The 14,681-nt window shown below is 31.9% G+C and overlaps 1 protein-coding gene across 1 annotated transcript; it reads left to right on the top strand.

The window, feature by feature from the left end:
- Positions 1–807: 807 nt before the first annotated feature.
- LOC129300249 (photosystem II repair protein PSB27-H1, chloroplastic-like) lies at positions 808–1,722 on the top strand. Its single transcript, XM_054938799.1, has one exon. It carries the CDS (start codon positions 857–859, stop codon positions 1,385–1,387), a length of 531 nt encoding a protein of 176 aa, XP_054794774.1. The 5' UTR covers positions 808–856; the 3' UTR covers positions 1,388–1,722.
- Positions 1,723–14,681: the final 12,959 nt, after the last annotated feature.

Raw genomic sequence — 14,681 nt, 5'->3', positions numbered from 1 at the left:
TCGATTATCCCACAGAAGAGAGAACATGGGAGGGGGGATTGGGTATGATGGGGCAGGGGAAAGCTACAAGCACTGCATTTGCAGTGTTAATTTTTTATTTTTAAATCACAAAATTATTATTATAATAAATAAATAAATATTACAAAAATATTATTTTAATATTTAATAAAAAATAAATTTAATTAGTTAAAATTTAACTTGAATAGTTTACATAAAAATTTTGGTTTGAATCGTTGACAATTGTACTGAAAAAATTACAAAAGAAATGACCTAAAAAGTTTAAAATAGGAGTTGAGTCTAACAAAAAAAGTTAATTTTTTATTATGTAATAAAACAAAGTTTAAATTCCTATTAAAAAGAAATACTTATATTTAATGCCTGATCATAAATTAAATAATTTTACTTCTCATAAATAGACAACTGTACAAAATTAATAAAATAAAAATTATTTTATAAAATATATTTAGTTACAGTTTTAATTTTTTTATTATAATTTTTAACTGTTCAGATTAAAATTTTTGTCTAAACTGTTTGGGCCAAATTTTAACAAGTTAAATTTATTGATTTATTAAATATTAAAATAATAATTTTATTTATTTATTTATAATAATAATAATAATTTTGTAATTTAAAAAATAAAAGAAAAAAATTAACACTGCAAATTGGTGCTGAGCAAAACCGGATCCGGACACATGGGGATGGTGTATCTTTAGCTCAAAAGTCATTGGCTGCTGTCTGATCCACAGGGCAAAAACAAAGATAAGGCGATAAGGCCACGTGGCAAATACCCAATTCTTCTCCTCTTCCCTTCCCACCTGCACTCGCAGGCCGTCACTTCTCTCTCCCCCCCAGCAACATGGCCTCCCCTGCACTCATCACTCCGACTTCCACTCCCAAATCTCTCTCTTCCTCCAGGCCCAAATCCCCCATCATCGCCGCCGCCTCCTCCTCCTCCTCCACACCCCCAGCGACGACCGCCGCTCAGCCCCTCCGCCGTGAATTCCTCTCCATCACTTCCTCCATCGTGTCCAGTTTATGCCTCAACCCTCTGCTGCCAGCACTAGCTGCTTCGGACGAGGAATATGTGAAGGAGACGGAGGAGGTGATCGACAAGGTCAGGACCACCATTACAATGGACAAGAACGACCCCAACGTGGCAGAAGCGGTGGCTCAGTTGAGAGAGACCTCCAATTCCTGGGTGGCCAAGTACAGGAGGGAGAAGGCTCTCCTGGGCAGGGCTTCGTTCCGTGACATGTACTCCGCACTCAACGCGATTTCGGGGCACTATATCAGTTTCGGACCCACTGCTCCTATTCCCGCAAAACGCAAGGCCAGGATCTTGGAGGAGATCGACACTGCTCAGAAATCTCTGCAAAGGGGAAGGTGAACTTCATTCCTCCCCAATTATCCATTGGATTCCCTCTCTGCTTCGTCTAGGTTTTTGTATTATTGCATCCACTACTCGAATCGAATCATAGTAAGAGGATCATTTTCAGGAGAGGCGACTTTGCAGTTCTTCTTGTAATTACATATGTATGTTTTTGGGGGGGGGGGGGTTTCCATTGACGTGAAATTAATCCATGTCATTCTTACCCTCGATTTTGATTTCACAATGTTCATTTTGTTAAGACGCTTTCTCTTCTTCAATCTTCCCCGATGCACGGAGTACTTGTTTATCTTCTTGTGACGGTAAGTAATAACATATAGTCACAATGCTCCTCATGTTGTCTGTCGATCTCAAAACACCCGTCATGCAAAATTGTTTGTTTTTGATGGAGCAAAATACAAACATTTCAGCATCGAATGGAACAATATATTTATGTATGGACAGTCATGTTCGATAAGACGATGACCCAAGCACCAACAAAACAAAATACCCGAAAACTAAACTATATATGGGCAGAGTTTGGTCCAGAATGCATTGAGCTGGATCCGCTTTCCATAGTCATGCTATTTCTAAACATGATTCGGCATCTGGTTCAGTTCTTGCATCAAACACCTGGCTTCATCCTCGATGACAAAATTCAGACGTAAGTTAGAGATGGAATTCGTTGTTATTGATTAGCCAACCTACCGGATAGATTTTACTGGTCTCCCTTTCCTTTTTTTTTTTTTTAACCAACTAATTTCTCTCTCCCATTAATAGGATGACATTTTTGTGAAAAGCCCTAATTCACTTAAACAAATGTAGGCGGTGGAAAAATTTTCATAACGTTAATTTTTTTTTGAAGGGAAACTAACGAATGTGATGAAATATATAACCGGTAAGCCTCACTTCTCCTACATTCAAGTTCTCTAAAAATGTAGCGGTTGGCACAGTGATTGGTTTCTCAACGTTATCATAGTCTATAGGATGTGTGAGAGATAGAAGACCCTATGAATAATAGGGGAGGTGTTGGGAGGCTATTGATCTGAATAGTAATTTACATAGCATGCGTCATTGCCTTATATTATATGAACAGTGCCGCATAGCCTAATCCAAATGGGGACAAACTCCAAAACCCATCAATTTAGTGTGTGTTTGATTTTTAATTTGATAAAAATTAATTTGATAAAAGTCAGTTTAAAAAAATCAGTTGTTGTAACGAAATTTGTATTTGAATATATTTTATTAAAAGTTAGTTTGACAAACTAAAAGTTGTTTAGGTTAATAGACTTTTGAAATATATTTTTGAATATGTAATGACTAAAAGGTTATTAATTTATGATAATCACTAATTTTTATTGTACAATGTAATATATTAAAAATGTTAAAAGAATGCAAGGATAAAACTATAAATTTAATATTGGAATAAATTATGTAATCATTTTACTATTTATGTATTTTATTTATTTATTTTATTATTTATTATTTACTATTTATGTATTTTATTTATTTATTTATTTATTTATTTATTTTCAATCTATGAAACCTTTTCGTTTTGATTTGTTCCCTAGTGCTTTTTTTTTTCCCCTTCCGTCAGAGATTAATATTTTGGGTGTGTAGTTTGAAGACAGAGACGGTTGCACGACAGGAATGAGAAAATATTTGAGGGTATTATAGTCAAATGGAAAATTAGGCACCAGTCTTTAATGCTTTATATCTACATTTCTGTTTCAAAAGCTACCCAATGGAGCTTCCAAAATTCCACATTTCAGCTGGGTTGAAAAATCATTTTGAAAAGTACATTTGCTCTCATAAAATTAATCCAAATAACATTTTACATTTCAAAAGTAAAAAATTATTTTTAAAATGTGAAACGGTAATTACTCAAACGGTGTTTTAGAGGTGTTTGGTTCAAGTATGCCACACGAAATAAAAGTAGGCTCAACGAGTGCTAGACTGCTATATATAAATGTAATGATGATTTGAGATTGTGATCAATTAGGGGAAGGCACCAAGTCTAGGCAAAAACTCTCGAATGCTTCTCTAAAGAATTTGGGTCAGGCTTGTTCACTCTCCCCGTAAATTGATTGGCCCAGCGCAGTTTAAATTTGATGGGCCTTACCGACTTGGTCACGTCTAGGCCTTTTAATACCCGTAACTCGCCCACACCTCCAGCTAAGGTACGCTGCTCACACGAAATCACCATTCATTGGCTTGGAGCGTGAACATCATTATGGGGAATTTTCAAAGGTGCAAATCCATGGTTTGTTTCAGAAACTCTTCCGGCCTACGTTTAAAGATATGTCTTTTTGCCCAGTTTATCCGTGGCCTAGATTGAATATTACGTGTTTGCTTGTTCTCCGATACGGATAAGGAAGGAAAACTCAGAAAAAAGAATATATATATATATATATATATATATAAGACGACTTGATTGAATATTACAACTAGTTCAGTTACAACCAAACTGGTTGGAAATAATAGGAAGGAGTCAACAAGAAAGAAAGAGTTAGGCTTAGAATATCGTAGCATACATTTCGACGGGTAATCAGTGATAAAGAAGCAAGGTGTCGTTTTCACCGTTTCCAAGGGGTGAATGTACAGATATCACGGAGCCTGGCCACCGAATTAGCGCCGGAGAACGTGGCCTACATCACCATGAACTCTCCTAATGCTACGCTCTAAATCATCCGTATCTTGACTTGCCATTTATAAACCATCAATTATTTTTTGGCCACTATAAATCATAAATATCACTCGTTGCATTGCATCGAACTCGTTATAATTTATTATTCTAAAATTTTCCTAAAACTTAAAGCACAATAAAATTTAAATATCCCGTATAATTTCAACTTTTATATATATTTTTATCTGAATATTCAGTAACGGATCTTAATTCTTTACACGAGACGCGAGAGGTTGCCTTTTTATGATGAAATGATCCCGGAACATGATGTTTTTTCCTAACATTTTTTTTCTCTGTTGGAATTTATAAAAAATCCCGCGTTTAAGTGATTGAAAAATGGGGGGTACATAAACTTGAAGAAGTGAATCTGATTAAGGTATAATCATATAGAAAATTGCCAACTTTAGCCAACTGCATGGTATCAAAATCATCTGAAACATGTTGGATAATAATATTTTTTATTGTTTCTGTATCATATCGAGTTCAATACAGATAACTACAGATTGGTTATGGCCCGTTAATTTGAGTCAATTTAACTTCTACTGTATTAAAAAGAAAATAGATATGTGCAATTACAATACCAGGTCCAACATTGAACCACAAAGACAGGGGAGCCAGCAAAGTAATAGATATGTAAACAAAATGTTCGTACAAAGCGAGGGAGTGGGATGACAAGATAAACATATTGTCAAAGTAGAAGGAGGATATACGTATATTAAAAAAAAAATCTTGGCTTTTAGCAATTTTAACTAATTTACATGTAAGATTTAAACTAAGTGTTGTCGGGTTCATATAGGAGTAACTCCAGACATGATTTTCATCTATACACAAATTTTGAATCTTTAATGTCACGCGTATACTAATTATTTTGAGGTGAATGTGATAATTTTCAGAAAGGATGTAACAACATGTATAAATGTTAACAAAAGGGGCTCCAAATGATACGTAATGAAGATGAAGCGTGGAGCCAAGGAAAAGAGATAGAGTTTTGATGGTTGGGGACCGACTAAAATTTCCAACACCAGGGGCAGGTTAAAATAAAGAAGGAAAAACCCTTGCTTGACTTTTCTGCATCAACACACCATCATGGCCTAGTCACCAAACTAATCTTCAACTCTCAAAAATCAAACTCAAATCTTTGGCATGACATAAAACCAGTGATGTCAAACACGTACACTGAAACACTTGACGGTGTCAATAGTGTCAACCACGCTTGGAATCAATATACCATTTGCCGCAACCTTCAGGCACCGTCAAGAGTACCGTTAGTTATATTATTATTAATTTCTACTACACAATTATAATTATAATTCTGATTTAAGTAGTTTGATTTTGGTGTTGATGACTACACGTTTTTGCTTATTTTTGAGTTGATCATCCATGTACATGACCTCACAAATCTAACCTAACGAAAAACCTTGGCCAATGAATTGGACTTCTGATGATGACTTCATACATTCAATCCCTCACTTGTTATTTTTTCAACGCCCTAGTCTAATCCGAACATTGAAACCGATCGATGACACGTTGTTCCTGGATGTATGATTAATTTATCCATCAAGCTATTGTTTAATTAACACTATATATAGTGGGGGTGGGTGTGGGAACAAGTTTATAATTGGCATGTTACTGAAACAGGAATAGGATAGGACCCTCCCAAGTTTTGGTGCGATCATTTATCACGTCACCCCACCATTTTGCAATGCAGTGTTTTTCAAATATCGGATCCAAACTATGCATGTATTGTAGGGTTGGTCTTGTGGCACTCCATTAACTATGTTTAACACAAATGCTATTGGATAAAAATTAAAATAATTATATAAACGCGAACCTTGGCGGGTCCCATGCCAAGAATAATTGATGAGGATAAACTTCACAGCACATTTGAAATAGTGAAGGTGGAATATTACATGATACTTTATATTTATTAATCCCTAAGAATATAATATCTAAGGATTAAGGAGCAAATTTGCTTTTGAAATATCCTACGAGGAGTGTCAGGTATACTAAAATAAAAAAAGTGCAATGTTATTCTCAATCTTTTAAAATGAGGACAATATTACCTAATTTTAACATACATTATTAGTTGATTATTAATTGACTTTGAGAAAAATTATTTTAATTTAATAAAGATTACTTGGCTACCACAATATTTCTCTTCTTTCAATGGATAAAACATAAATTTTTTTACAAAAATTCTTTTTGGAACCAGCTTCAATCATCAATAACAATAAAATCAACAAGAACCTAGATGACCAACATATCCTAGACTGAAAACAAAGATCGACAACAACATCCTAGATCCACAACAACAAAAACCCAAATCACTCTGCTGAAATACAGTCACGAAACTGATGTAGAGAGGAAGCAAAACAAAAGAGAAAATGGATTAAAGAAAACCCAAGAGGCTCTGCTAGGGCTTGGAGTTTGAAATCGTTTGGAGATTTTTGAAGCTTCTAAACAATAAAAGTAAGATTCTCAAGCTTAAATCTACCTATTTCTTCCATTTTTCTTGATGTTAAAAGTTAGGATTTGGTTGAGAATAATGATTTTCGATCCATAGAGACTATGAGTCCAAACTCATTAATTTAAATAGAGTTAATAAGAGTTGATTAAGCTAATGAAACTTAACATTTATGGTTTTATGATGATTGGTGGTTAGAGAGCATTTAATATCCCAAATTCACCATAAATATGATGGTTGGGGCAATGTGGCTCCATTAATAGTTATATAAGAGTTCAATGAAGTTAATGTGAAATAGAGGAAGCTAAGAAATCCTATGAATATGTTTATATGAGAAGAGAATGAATATTAGGATTGAAAAAGTATTTGGGTTGATAGTGAAAAACTATCCAAAAATGGACATTGATGAAGTGTATTGTAATTTATTGTAGAGTGATTATATTGGCACCATTTAAATTTCATGAAAGCTTTGAAAGTGTGTAATTAAAAGGTGAAACATTTACCTGTCAAAGGTTTTAGATAATCGGGAGGAACTTTTTTCCATGCTTTTATGTGTTAATTAATTTATTAATTTTTATTTGATGATTTAAATATGTGAAATTGAATGAAAATGTAAGTGTGACATGACTTACTTGAAAATCTATTATAATAATCTTATAGAGTTCAATAAAGTATTTTTCATTTGAAGTTCGATGATGTGCTTTGTAAATGGATTTTCAATGATTGGTATAATGAGGTCTTTGATGATTTGAAAAAGTGAAAAGTTCAATGAAATTGTGTTTTATGGGAGTTCCATGAAATGTGACTAGGATGTTAAGTGGAGTTCAATGATTGTATGATATGTGAAGGTCAATGATTACATATAAATGGAGTTATGTGATTATGTGTTTTTAGAAAGTTCAATGATTTTGATTCATGTGAAGTTCTATAATAAGTTGTAAACATGTGAAATGAGAGTATAATGAAATGATTAAGTATATTGAAGTAGTGAAAACTTGCATGCTACAAGTTATTGCATATCTATGTATTGCATGATTATAAGAGGTGAAGTTTGCCTAAAAAGAGAAATAGAGAATTAAATCTACATAATAAGGCTTTCATCCGAGCTCAATGGTTTGTTTGAATTTATTATATATATGTATATATATTGTCTAACTTGTTTAATGAGGAACTGTCTTACTGGTTCAATGAGGGACTTGAACCTAGCTAGTTATTCATTTATTCAATGAGGAAGTTAGTCTAGGGAGAATGACACCCTATAGTATGAGAAATGGGGAAAACCGTGAACCATAAATATGTTTGAAAACCTTAGCCAGGTAACATTTCATGCATGTTTAAGCTAGGGTAATCTTAATGTATAGACGATCTTAATATGTTATAGCCTATGGTTTCATGTCAGAGGAATAAGAAAGATATAAGGGAGGGATGATCATTCATATATTAATAAAGGGCACATGATTGATTGTATTATGACCCTAGTAATGAAAATCAGGAGTTATTATTATATCCATGTGAAAATTTGAAAGTAGATCTTGTGATTGGATCTTGTTTCCATGTAAAAGATAGTATTACTATATCATTAACTCATGGTTATGTGTTTCTACGAATGAGCATTTTGAATTGTGTGCTTGAATATGTTTCATGTTTAGAATGTTTTTCTTGCCACTTGCATTTAAATTAATTGATATGCATTAGTGTGAGTTAGATGAACTTTGGTTACTGAGTAGTTATACTTACCTCACTATCTTTAATATTACAGAAAACATCTTAAGAGGACAAAATAAAGTAAAACAGCCGGAGGTATAGAATTATCGTCCTATTAGTAGGCCTCCTTTATTTCTAAGTATTTATGTGTATATGTTAAATGATTTTGCCAACTAGGAATAATCTATTTGTGACTTACCTGTATTGTATGTTTTGTGAAATTATAAAGTTTATTTTGAGCCTTATAATATATGGATATGGATTGTGAATTCTATATTAAAGCCAAAATACTAGTGTAAGTAAGAGTTGTGTATGACATGTAACTTATGTGGATTATTTGATAAAATATGTGATTAGAGCTTCTCCTTTCGTTTTTTATATTAAGGAGTTGAGCAATGAAAATATATTTTATAAATATTGTGAATGTTGTAATGCATTTCACAGGTCTATTTTAGTCTATTGTACTTGGTCTGAGTGGTGTCTATGACTTTTGGCACATGTTTTGGACACTTAGGTTTTGTATAAATGGTGAAAAAGAGGAAAAATTTGAAATGAGTGTCCAACTCTCTACTGAAAAATAATTTAAAGGTGAAACCTAAGCCATTAGTTAAAGTTAGGAGAAAGCTCTTTGTAGATACCTAGATTATGTTAACAGGACGTCGGATGGAGAAATGAGAAGTGTTGGAAGTTGCCCCAGATGCTTTCAAATGGCAGTAAAACTCTGTTGTCATAAAGCGTGCAATGCGCTGCGGCGCATTGTACACTAGTCGTGGTGTACACCTCTGTTTCTGCACTAATTCACTATTTTTCATTTTTGAGCAAATGCACTAATCCTTTTCAAAATCCAATGCTTCCACATAATAAATAAACTATGATTTTGCATTAATGAGTCCTTTTAGGATGTTTTAAACATTGAAAACTTGAGATTCCATTTTTATAGCCCATTTGTAAACTTGACAAATTTGTAACTTACTTTGAAAAAATCTCTTAATTAGATTGAGATTTGGAGTTGATCAGGGAATAACAAGGGAGATTTTACACTTTCATGGTGACGTGAGAGAAAATGATCAATGGATTATCCAACATGGCCTTGAGCAATTCCCTCTTTGAAACTCTCAAATTTGACTCCAATTTTTTACACAATGATGCCGTTGCTGCACAGACTAGCCTCTCCATAGAGCTATAGTTTGGTAGGCAAGGGTTCAAGTCCTATTTCTCAAGTGATCGAGTGACGTTGATGGAGAGTATTTTGTCCTTCAAACCCATTTAAATCTTTTACTCCAATTTTAGTCCTAGCATAGGGGATTGAAGATGAGAGGGCAGGGTAGAGGTTGTGGGTTGTGATGATGAAGAGCACAAGGTTCCTAGAAAAAACAACACAATATATATGTCTTTGTTCATCCTTCACTTGACCTTCCATCTTTCCTGTGTACAAGATGTAGTAGAGGGTGGAAGGAAGATGGGGTTTGATGCTGATGGAAATGATTCCAAACCTAAAGAATTAGAGGAGATGGTTTGATCAGAGGTGTTGGTCCCAACTTGAAGAAAGAAGTTTTTTAACGTTATTAATTTGTGTTTTAAGCCAAAAAAAAAAAAAGGTGCCAGACAAGCTTTTATCAAATTAGTAATATGCTGCCTAATTAAGCATTCTCATGTTCTTAAAAGATTGGGAGCAATATTGTCCTTTTCATTAGTTTAAGATACCTGATGCTTCTCGTGCGATACTTCAGAAGCAAATTTGCATCACAATCCAATGCCTTAGAGTATTTGATGCAGTACAACATGAATAACTTAAGGGAGATGTAACATTATATCGACATGCACCTTGCTATCTCCCTGCTAGCATATCTCAACTAATATATATCAATTCCCATCCTCTCGATTAATATGTTTGCGGCTTATATCATCCCTCACATTCAAAAATTTGAGTACAGGTTTATGAAAAGAAGGGTCGGAAACAAGACCAGATCATCAATGGCGACTGGCCTGGAAGTAACATGGATGGCATATATTAATTCATAATTTTATATGGATAGTGCTGCATTACCATATAACCCTAACATAGCTTCCTATATTTTATGATTTCATATATTCATATTGTTATGGATAGCGTGCTTAATTAATGCAATGCACTTGCTGTCGGTACACCTTTTCTTTGCATTTCAACATAATTTCTCGTCTCCCAACTAAGTGTGCGTGTGTGTATTTATTAAGCTTCCCTTTTCATTTGAACTGTCTGGATGTCCTCTCTCACGAAGATGAAGGTTCACACACACACCCACAAGGTAAAGCGTAATCCTTGATGACATGGATATGTGTAACGTGTTTAGAGGAGATCTGATGGACATGCCATTTGAAGCAAAGTCAAACAATGCATTTACTCTCTCAAGTCCTATTATTACTCTCAAGTCTCAAGTCATGTTATTATTATTATTTTTATTTTATAACAAGGTTCTTTTTTATCACCCATGATGTATTAAATGTTGATGTACATTATTTGAAAATTTTCTTGGGTTTCTCACTCGCTAATTCCTTCATATAAGAGGAATAAAGTTGAATAAAATTTAATAAATTTTTAGAATTAACGAGTTTATCTGTTGTTTTATTTTGGTTAAATACATTGGAAGTCAGGTGGTATAGGATTTGGGACAAAAGGATAAGAAGGAGGGGTGGAAGCTGGGAAGTGTGAACAAAGGTGCTGAGAATTCAGAGAGTTCGGCGGACAATTAATAATGAAAAAACAGGGCCCACTGTCCTGTTGCATACAACAAAGGCGAACAAGGGATGGAGGAGCTTGTGGATGTGAGCACCCTGCTTCCCCAATTATTGACTTATCCTGCCACGTCCTTCTCTTCCACAAATCACCTCTCTCGGATCAATTTGTCACGTGCGCTTCATGTGCCCCCCTTCTCTCGTGCAGGATTAAGAAAAAGTTAGTAATAATTTCTTAAGAGTTGAATTGGATCTGACATTCCGAAGGTGGTCTTACCGTCTCAAGCCATCTCTTCCTCGCGATCGGCCGGTCTTCCGAAATGGAATATGCCACACCCTCCGCCCCGAGAAAATAAGACAATAATTGAATTCAAAGACGTTTTGTTTTTCATTTCGACTCTGATTGGTTAACAAATATTAACTCTCATTGGTTAATAAGGTCTAGGTTAATGTTAATATGAAAATTTTTCTTGATCTGAGATTTAATTTAATTTTTTATTTTTTATATATTTTTAATTTATTTTTATGAGAGTATTGATTCAACAGTAGTCACATTTTTAAATTTCTCTGATTGTTGGTATTAACTCCATCCGGCTATCTTTTTTTATTCGTTATGCTTTTCCATACCTTTTTAATTTTTTTGATTAATGAGATCTAATTTATTTTTTTATTTTTCATGTATTTTCAATTTTCTTTCATGAAAGCATTGATTCAAGAGCAATCTCATTTTTAAATTTTTTTGATTATTAGCATTAACTCCATTTAGCTATCCTTCTATCTCAAATTATTAATTATTAATTGCAGCTAAATACTCCCTCTATTGAAATTATGAAGTATATTTAAACAAACTCGCATATAGAGAAATCTCATTAAATACACTTAATAATTTTATTTTTTTAAAATACAAATATAAACTTTTAAAAAATCCTTCATTCAATAACTTTAAATCTACACTTAATTGTTAAATAGAAAGAAAGGATAATATTAAAATAAACATATTTAATGAAACATTAATATTAATATTTTCAAAGTCTTTTATATTTTAATATGCAAAACCTCTCCAAAAATATCTTATAATTTAAAACGAGATGAGTAATTATTAAAATAGTTATTTCAACTAAATAGCAATAATGAATTGATAATTATCGAATAGTACTAGTAATAGTAATTCACAATTGCTTTAATAAAAATATAAGATTTTAAAATAATTTTAAAATATTTTTCTATATTTTAAATTTAAATTGTTCGTGGGGAACTTGAAAATGATTCTTAAACAAATCCATTGAATTTTGCCCCCGCAATTAATTGAAGGAAAACTTTGGCCTTCCCCACATGAATGATTATATTCCTAGATGGGCTGCTGATTGGTTTTGATTCCAATAGATATGATTATAGAAATAGAATGTGCACAACTATTCAAGGTTGTGCGCAGAAATCAATATCATGAAGGCCATTTCTGATGTGGCTGAGAAACCAGCAAAATTGAAAGGATCACATTAAGAATGAAGCGCCCCTCAGGCTATAAATAAGGGAAACGTTGACGTGGAGTCCACGACTTTTTTTTTTGTGGGCAAGCAAATTACAGTACAAGGTCACGCAATTGGGGGAGAGGGGTCGAAGAGGCTGTTTTTGACATAATATGAATGCGTACATGAATATACAGCTTTTCTTTTTGTGAGACTCTTCAAAGGTGAGTGAGTGTGTGTTTGATTTTTAATTTATTAAAAATTTATTTAGTAAAAATTAGTTATTGTAATAAAATTTATATTTAAATATATTTTTAAAAAAATCAGTTTAATAAATTAAAAATTATTTGAATTAATGATGATTTATGCTTTTGAAATGTATTTTTGAATATATAATGATCAAAAAAGATATTAATTTATAATAATTTATAATTTTTATTATACAAATATAATATATTAAAAATAAGAAAAATTTTGAAATAACATAAAATTTAATATGTTAAATAATAAGAATAAAAATATAAATTTTAATATTAAAAAAATTATAAAATAAATAATTCAACAATTATTAATATTGAATGGTATATCTTATAAATAAGATTAAAAATATTATTCTCTTTCTTTTTCATATACAAAGGTTTATAAAATTATCTTTTTATATAGTCTATTTGGCCTTGTGGTTATTGCACTAAATTTAAATTTTAATAAAATAGAACATGTAATAAGTATTTTAAGAGAATAAGAATAGTACAGTAAATTTAAAAATTCAATTTTAAAAAATTAATTTAAAAAACTTTAAAAAATTAAGTTCTCAAATTCATTTATAATAACTTTCTTAATGTATATTTAAAAAATTATTTTGTCCAACTAAAAAATTTTTTAAACAATATCTTACATTTTAAAAATATAAAAATATATTTCAAAAGTCAAAGGTCATGTATCTAAACGAGCTGAAGCACCTAAACTTCCAAAGCTCGCAGGCCTAACAAACCAACCACCTCTCAGAAGTTCAAGGATCATCGTAGTCAGTATTGGAACTGGTCATTCCATTGTGCATGTGCTTCTTTTTCCAAACAATTTTTATTATTCATATATATTATATTAACTTTTTTTTTTATTTGAACCAAATAAATTGTGTTTGAGCTTCGAGAAAACAAAACGTAAAAGGATGCGATCCTTCTCGTCACAAAAAGGAAACAACTAACAAGCTGCTCTGGCTTTCTTTAATCTATGGCCTGAGTGTGGGCCCCACTTCTTAAATTGTGTCGCAGGTAGTTTTGGTTTACCCACGCCCTCGAGAAAAATGTGGTCCTCAGAAAATGACATTTACCCGGACGTAAATAAATTTTGGCTTAAGTTAAAACTTTGTTTTGAAATATTTTAATGTTCAATAGTCAATTTTAAATTATTAATATAATTAAAATATTATATCACTTTAATAACAAATGCTTTGCTTCGCATCCCTGTCGGGCGTATCGATTCAAAAGCGAAGGCAAAACAGAAGCACACATTTACATATATTTCATCATCTTCAGGTAAAAAAAAAAAATCAAATTCAATCTTCAAGATTATCCAAACTTCAAAATAAATAATTAAATTTATAATTAGACGTGATATATATTACCATGATATTTATAATTATTATTATTATAAAATAAAATTAAAAAATTATAATGAGTTAGATTTTTTGGACAAAAAATAATGAGTTATTATTTTTGCTAAATGTTTCGGCTTAATGCTCGTGTACCAACTATTAACCAGGGTTACGTCACCGGATGAGTTTGATTTGATCGAGCATTTTAAGGTAAGAGCTTTTTTTCTTTTCATAAATTTGAGGGAAAAATATTATTCAAGTACCATGAAAATAATTTATTGAATATGGATAAAAATTATAAAATACCACTGTAGGATTGGAGAATTAATTTAAATTTAAACTTGTCAATTGATAAATAATTTCTTATTAAATACAAATGAATACTTGTTAATTAACGAATTACTACTTATTAAAACATGATCTATACTTATTCTTTCTCATAATCAAATTGTTTTAAATTTTTTAATTTATCAATTAGCGAATAACTTCTTATTAAAGACAAATGTATGCTTGTTAATTAATGAATTACTAATTACTACTTATTGAAATATGATTTATACTTATCTTTTTTCACAATCAAATTCTTTTAGATTGTTGAATTTATCAATTAGCAAATAATTTTTTGTTAAATGCAAGTGAGTACTTATTCATTAATAAATAATTACTTGTCAAAACATGGTCAACAATTA

The sequence above is a fragment of the Prosopis cineraria genome, unplaced genomic scaffold (genome assembly GCF_029017545.1).
Source record: "Prosopis cineraria cultivar Desert tree isolate PC_DT_omini unplaced genomic scaffold, ASM2901754v1 PC1498, whole genome shotgun sequence".
In the NCBI taxonomy this organism is placed as follows: domain Eukaryota; kingdom Viridiplantae; phylum Streptophyta; class Magnoliopsida; order Fabales; family Fabaceae; genus Prosopis; species Prosopis cineraria.
The sequence above is the reverse complement of the archived record's forward strand: the minus strand, read 5'-3'. Positions and strand labels throughout refer to the sequence as shown.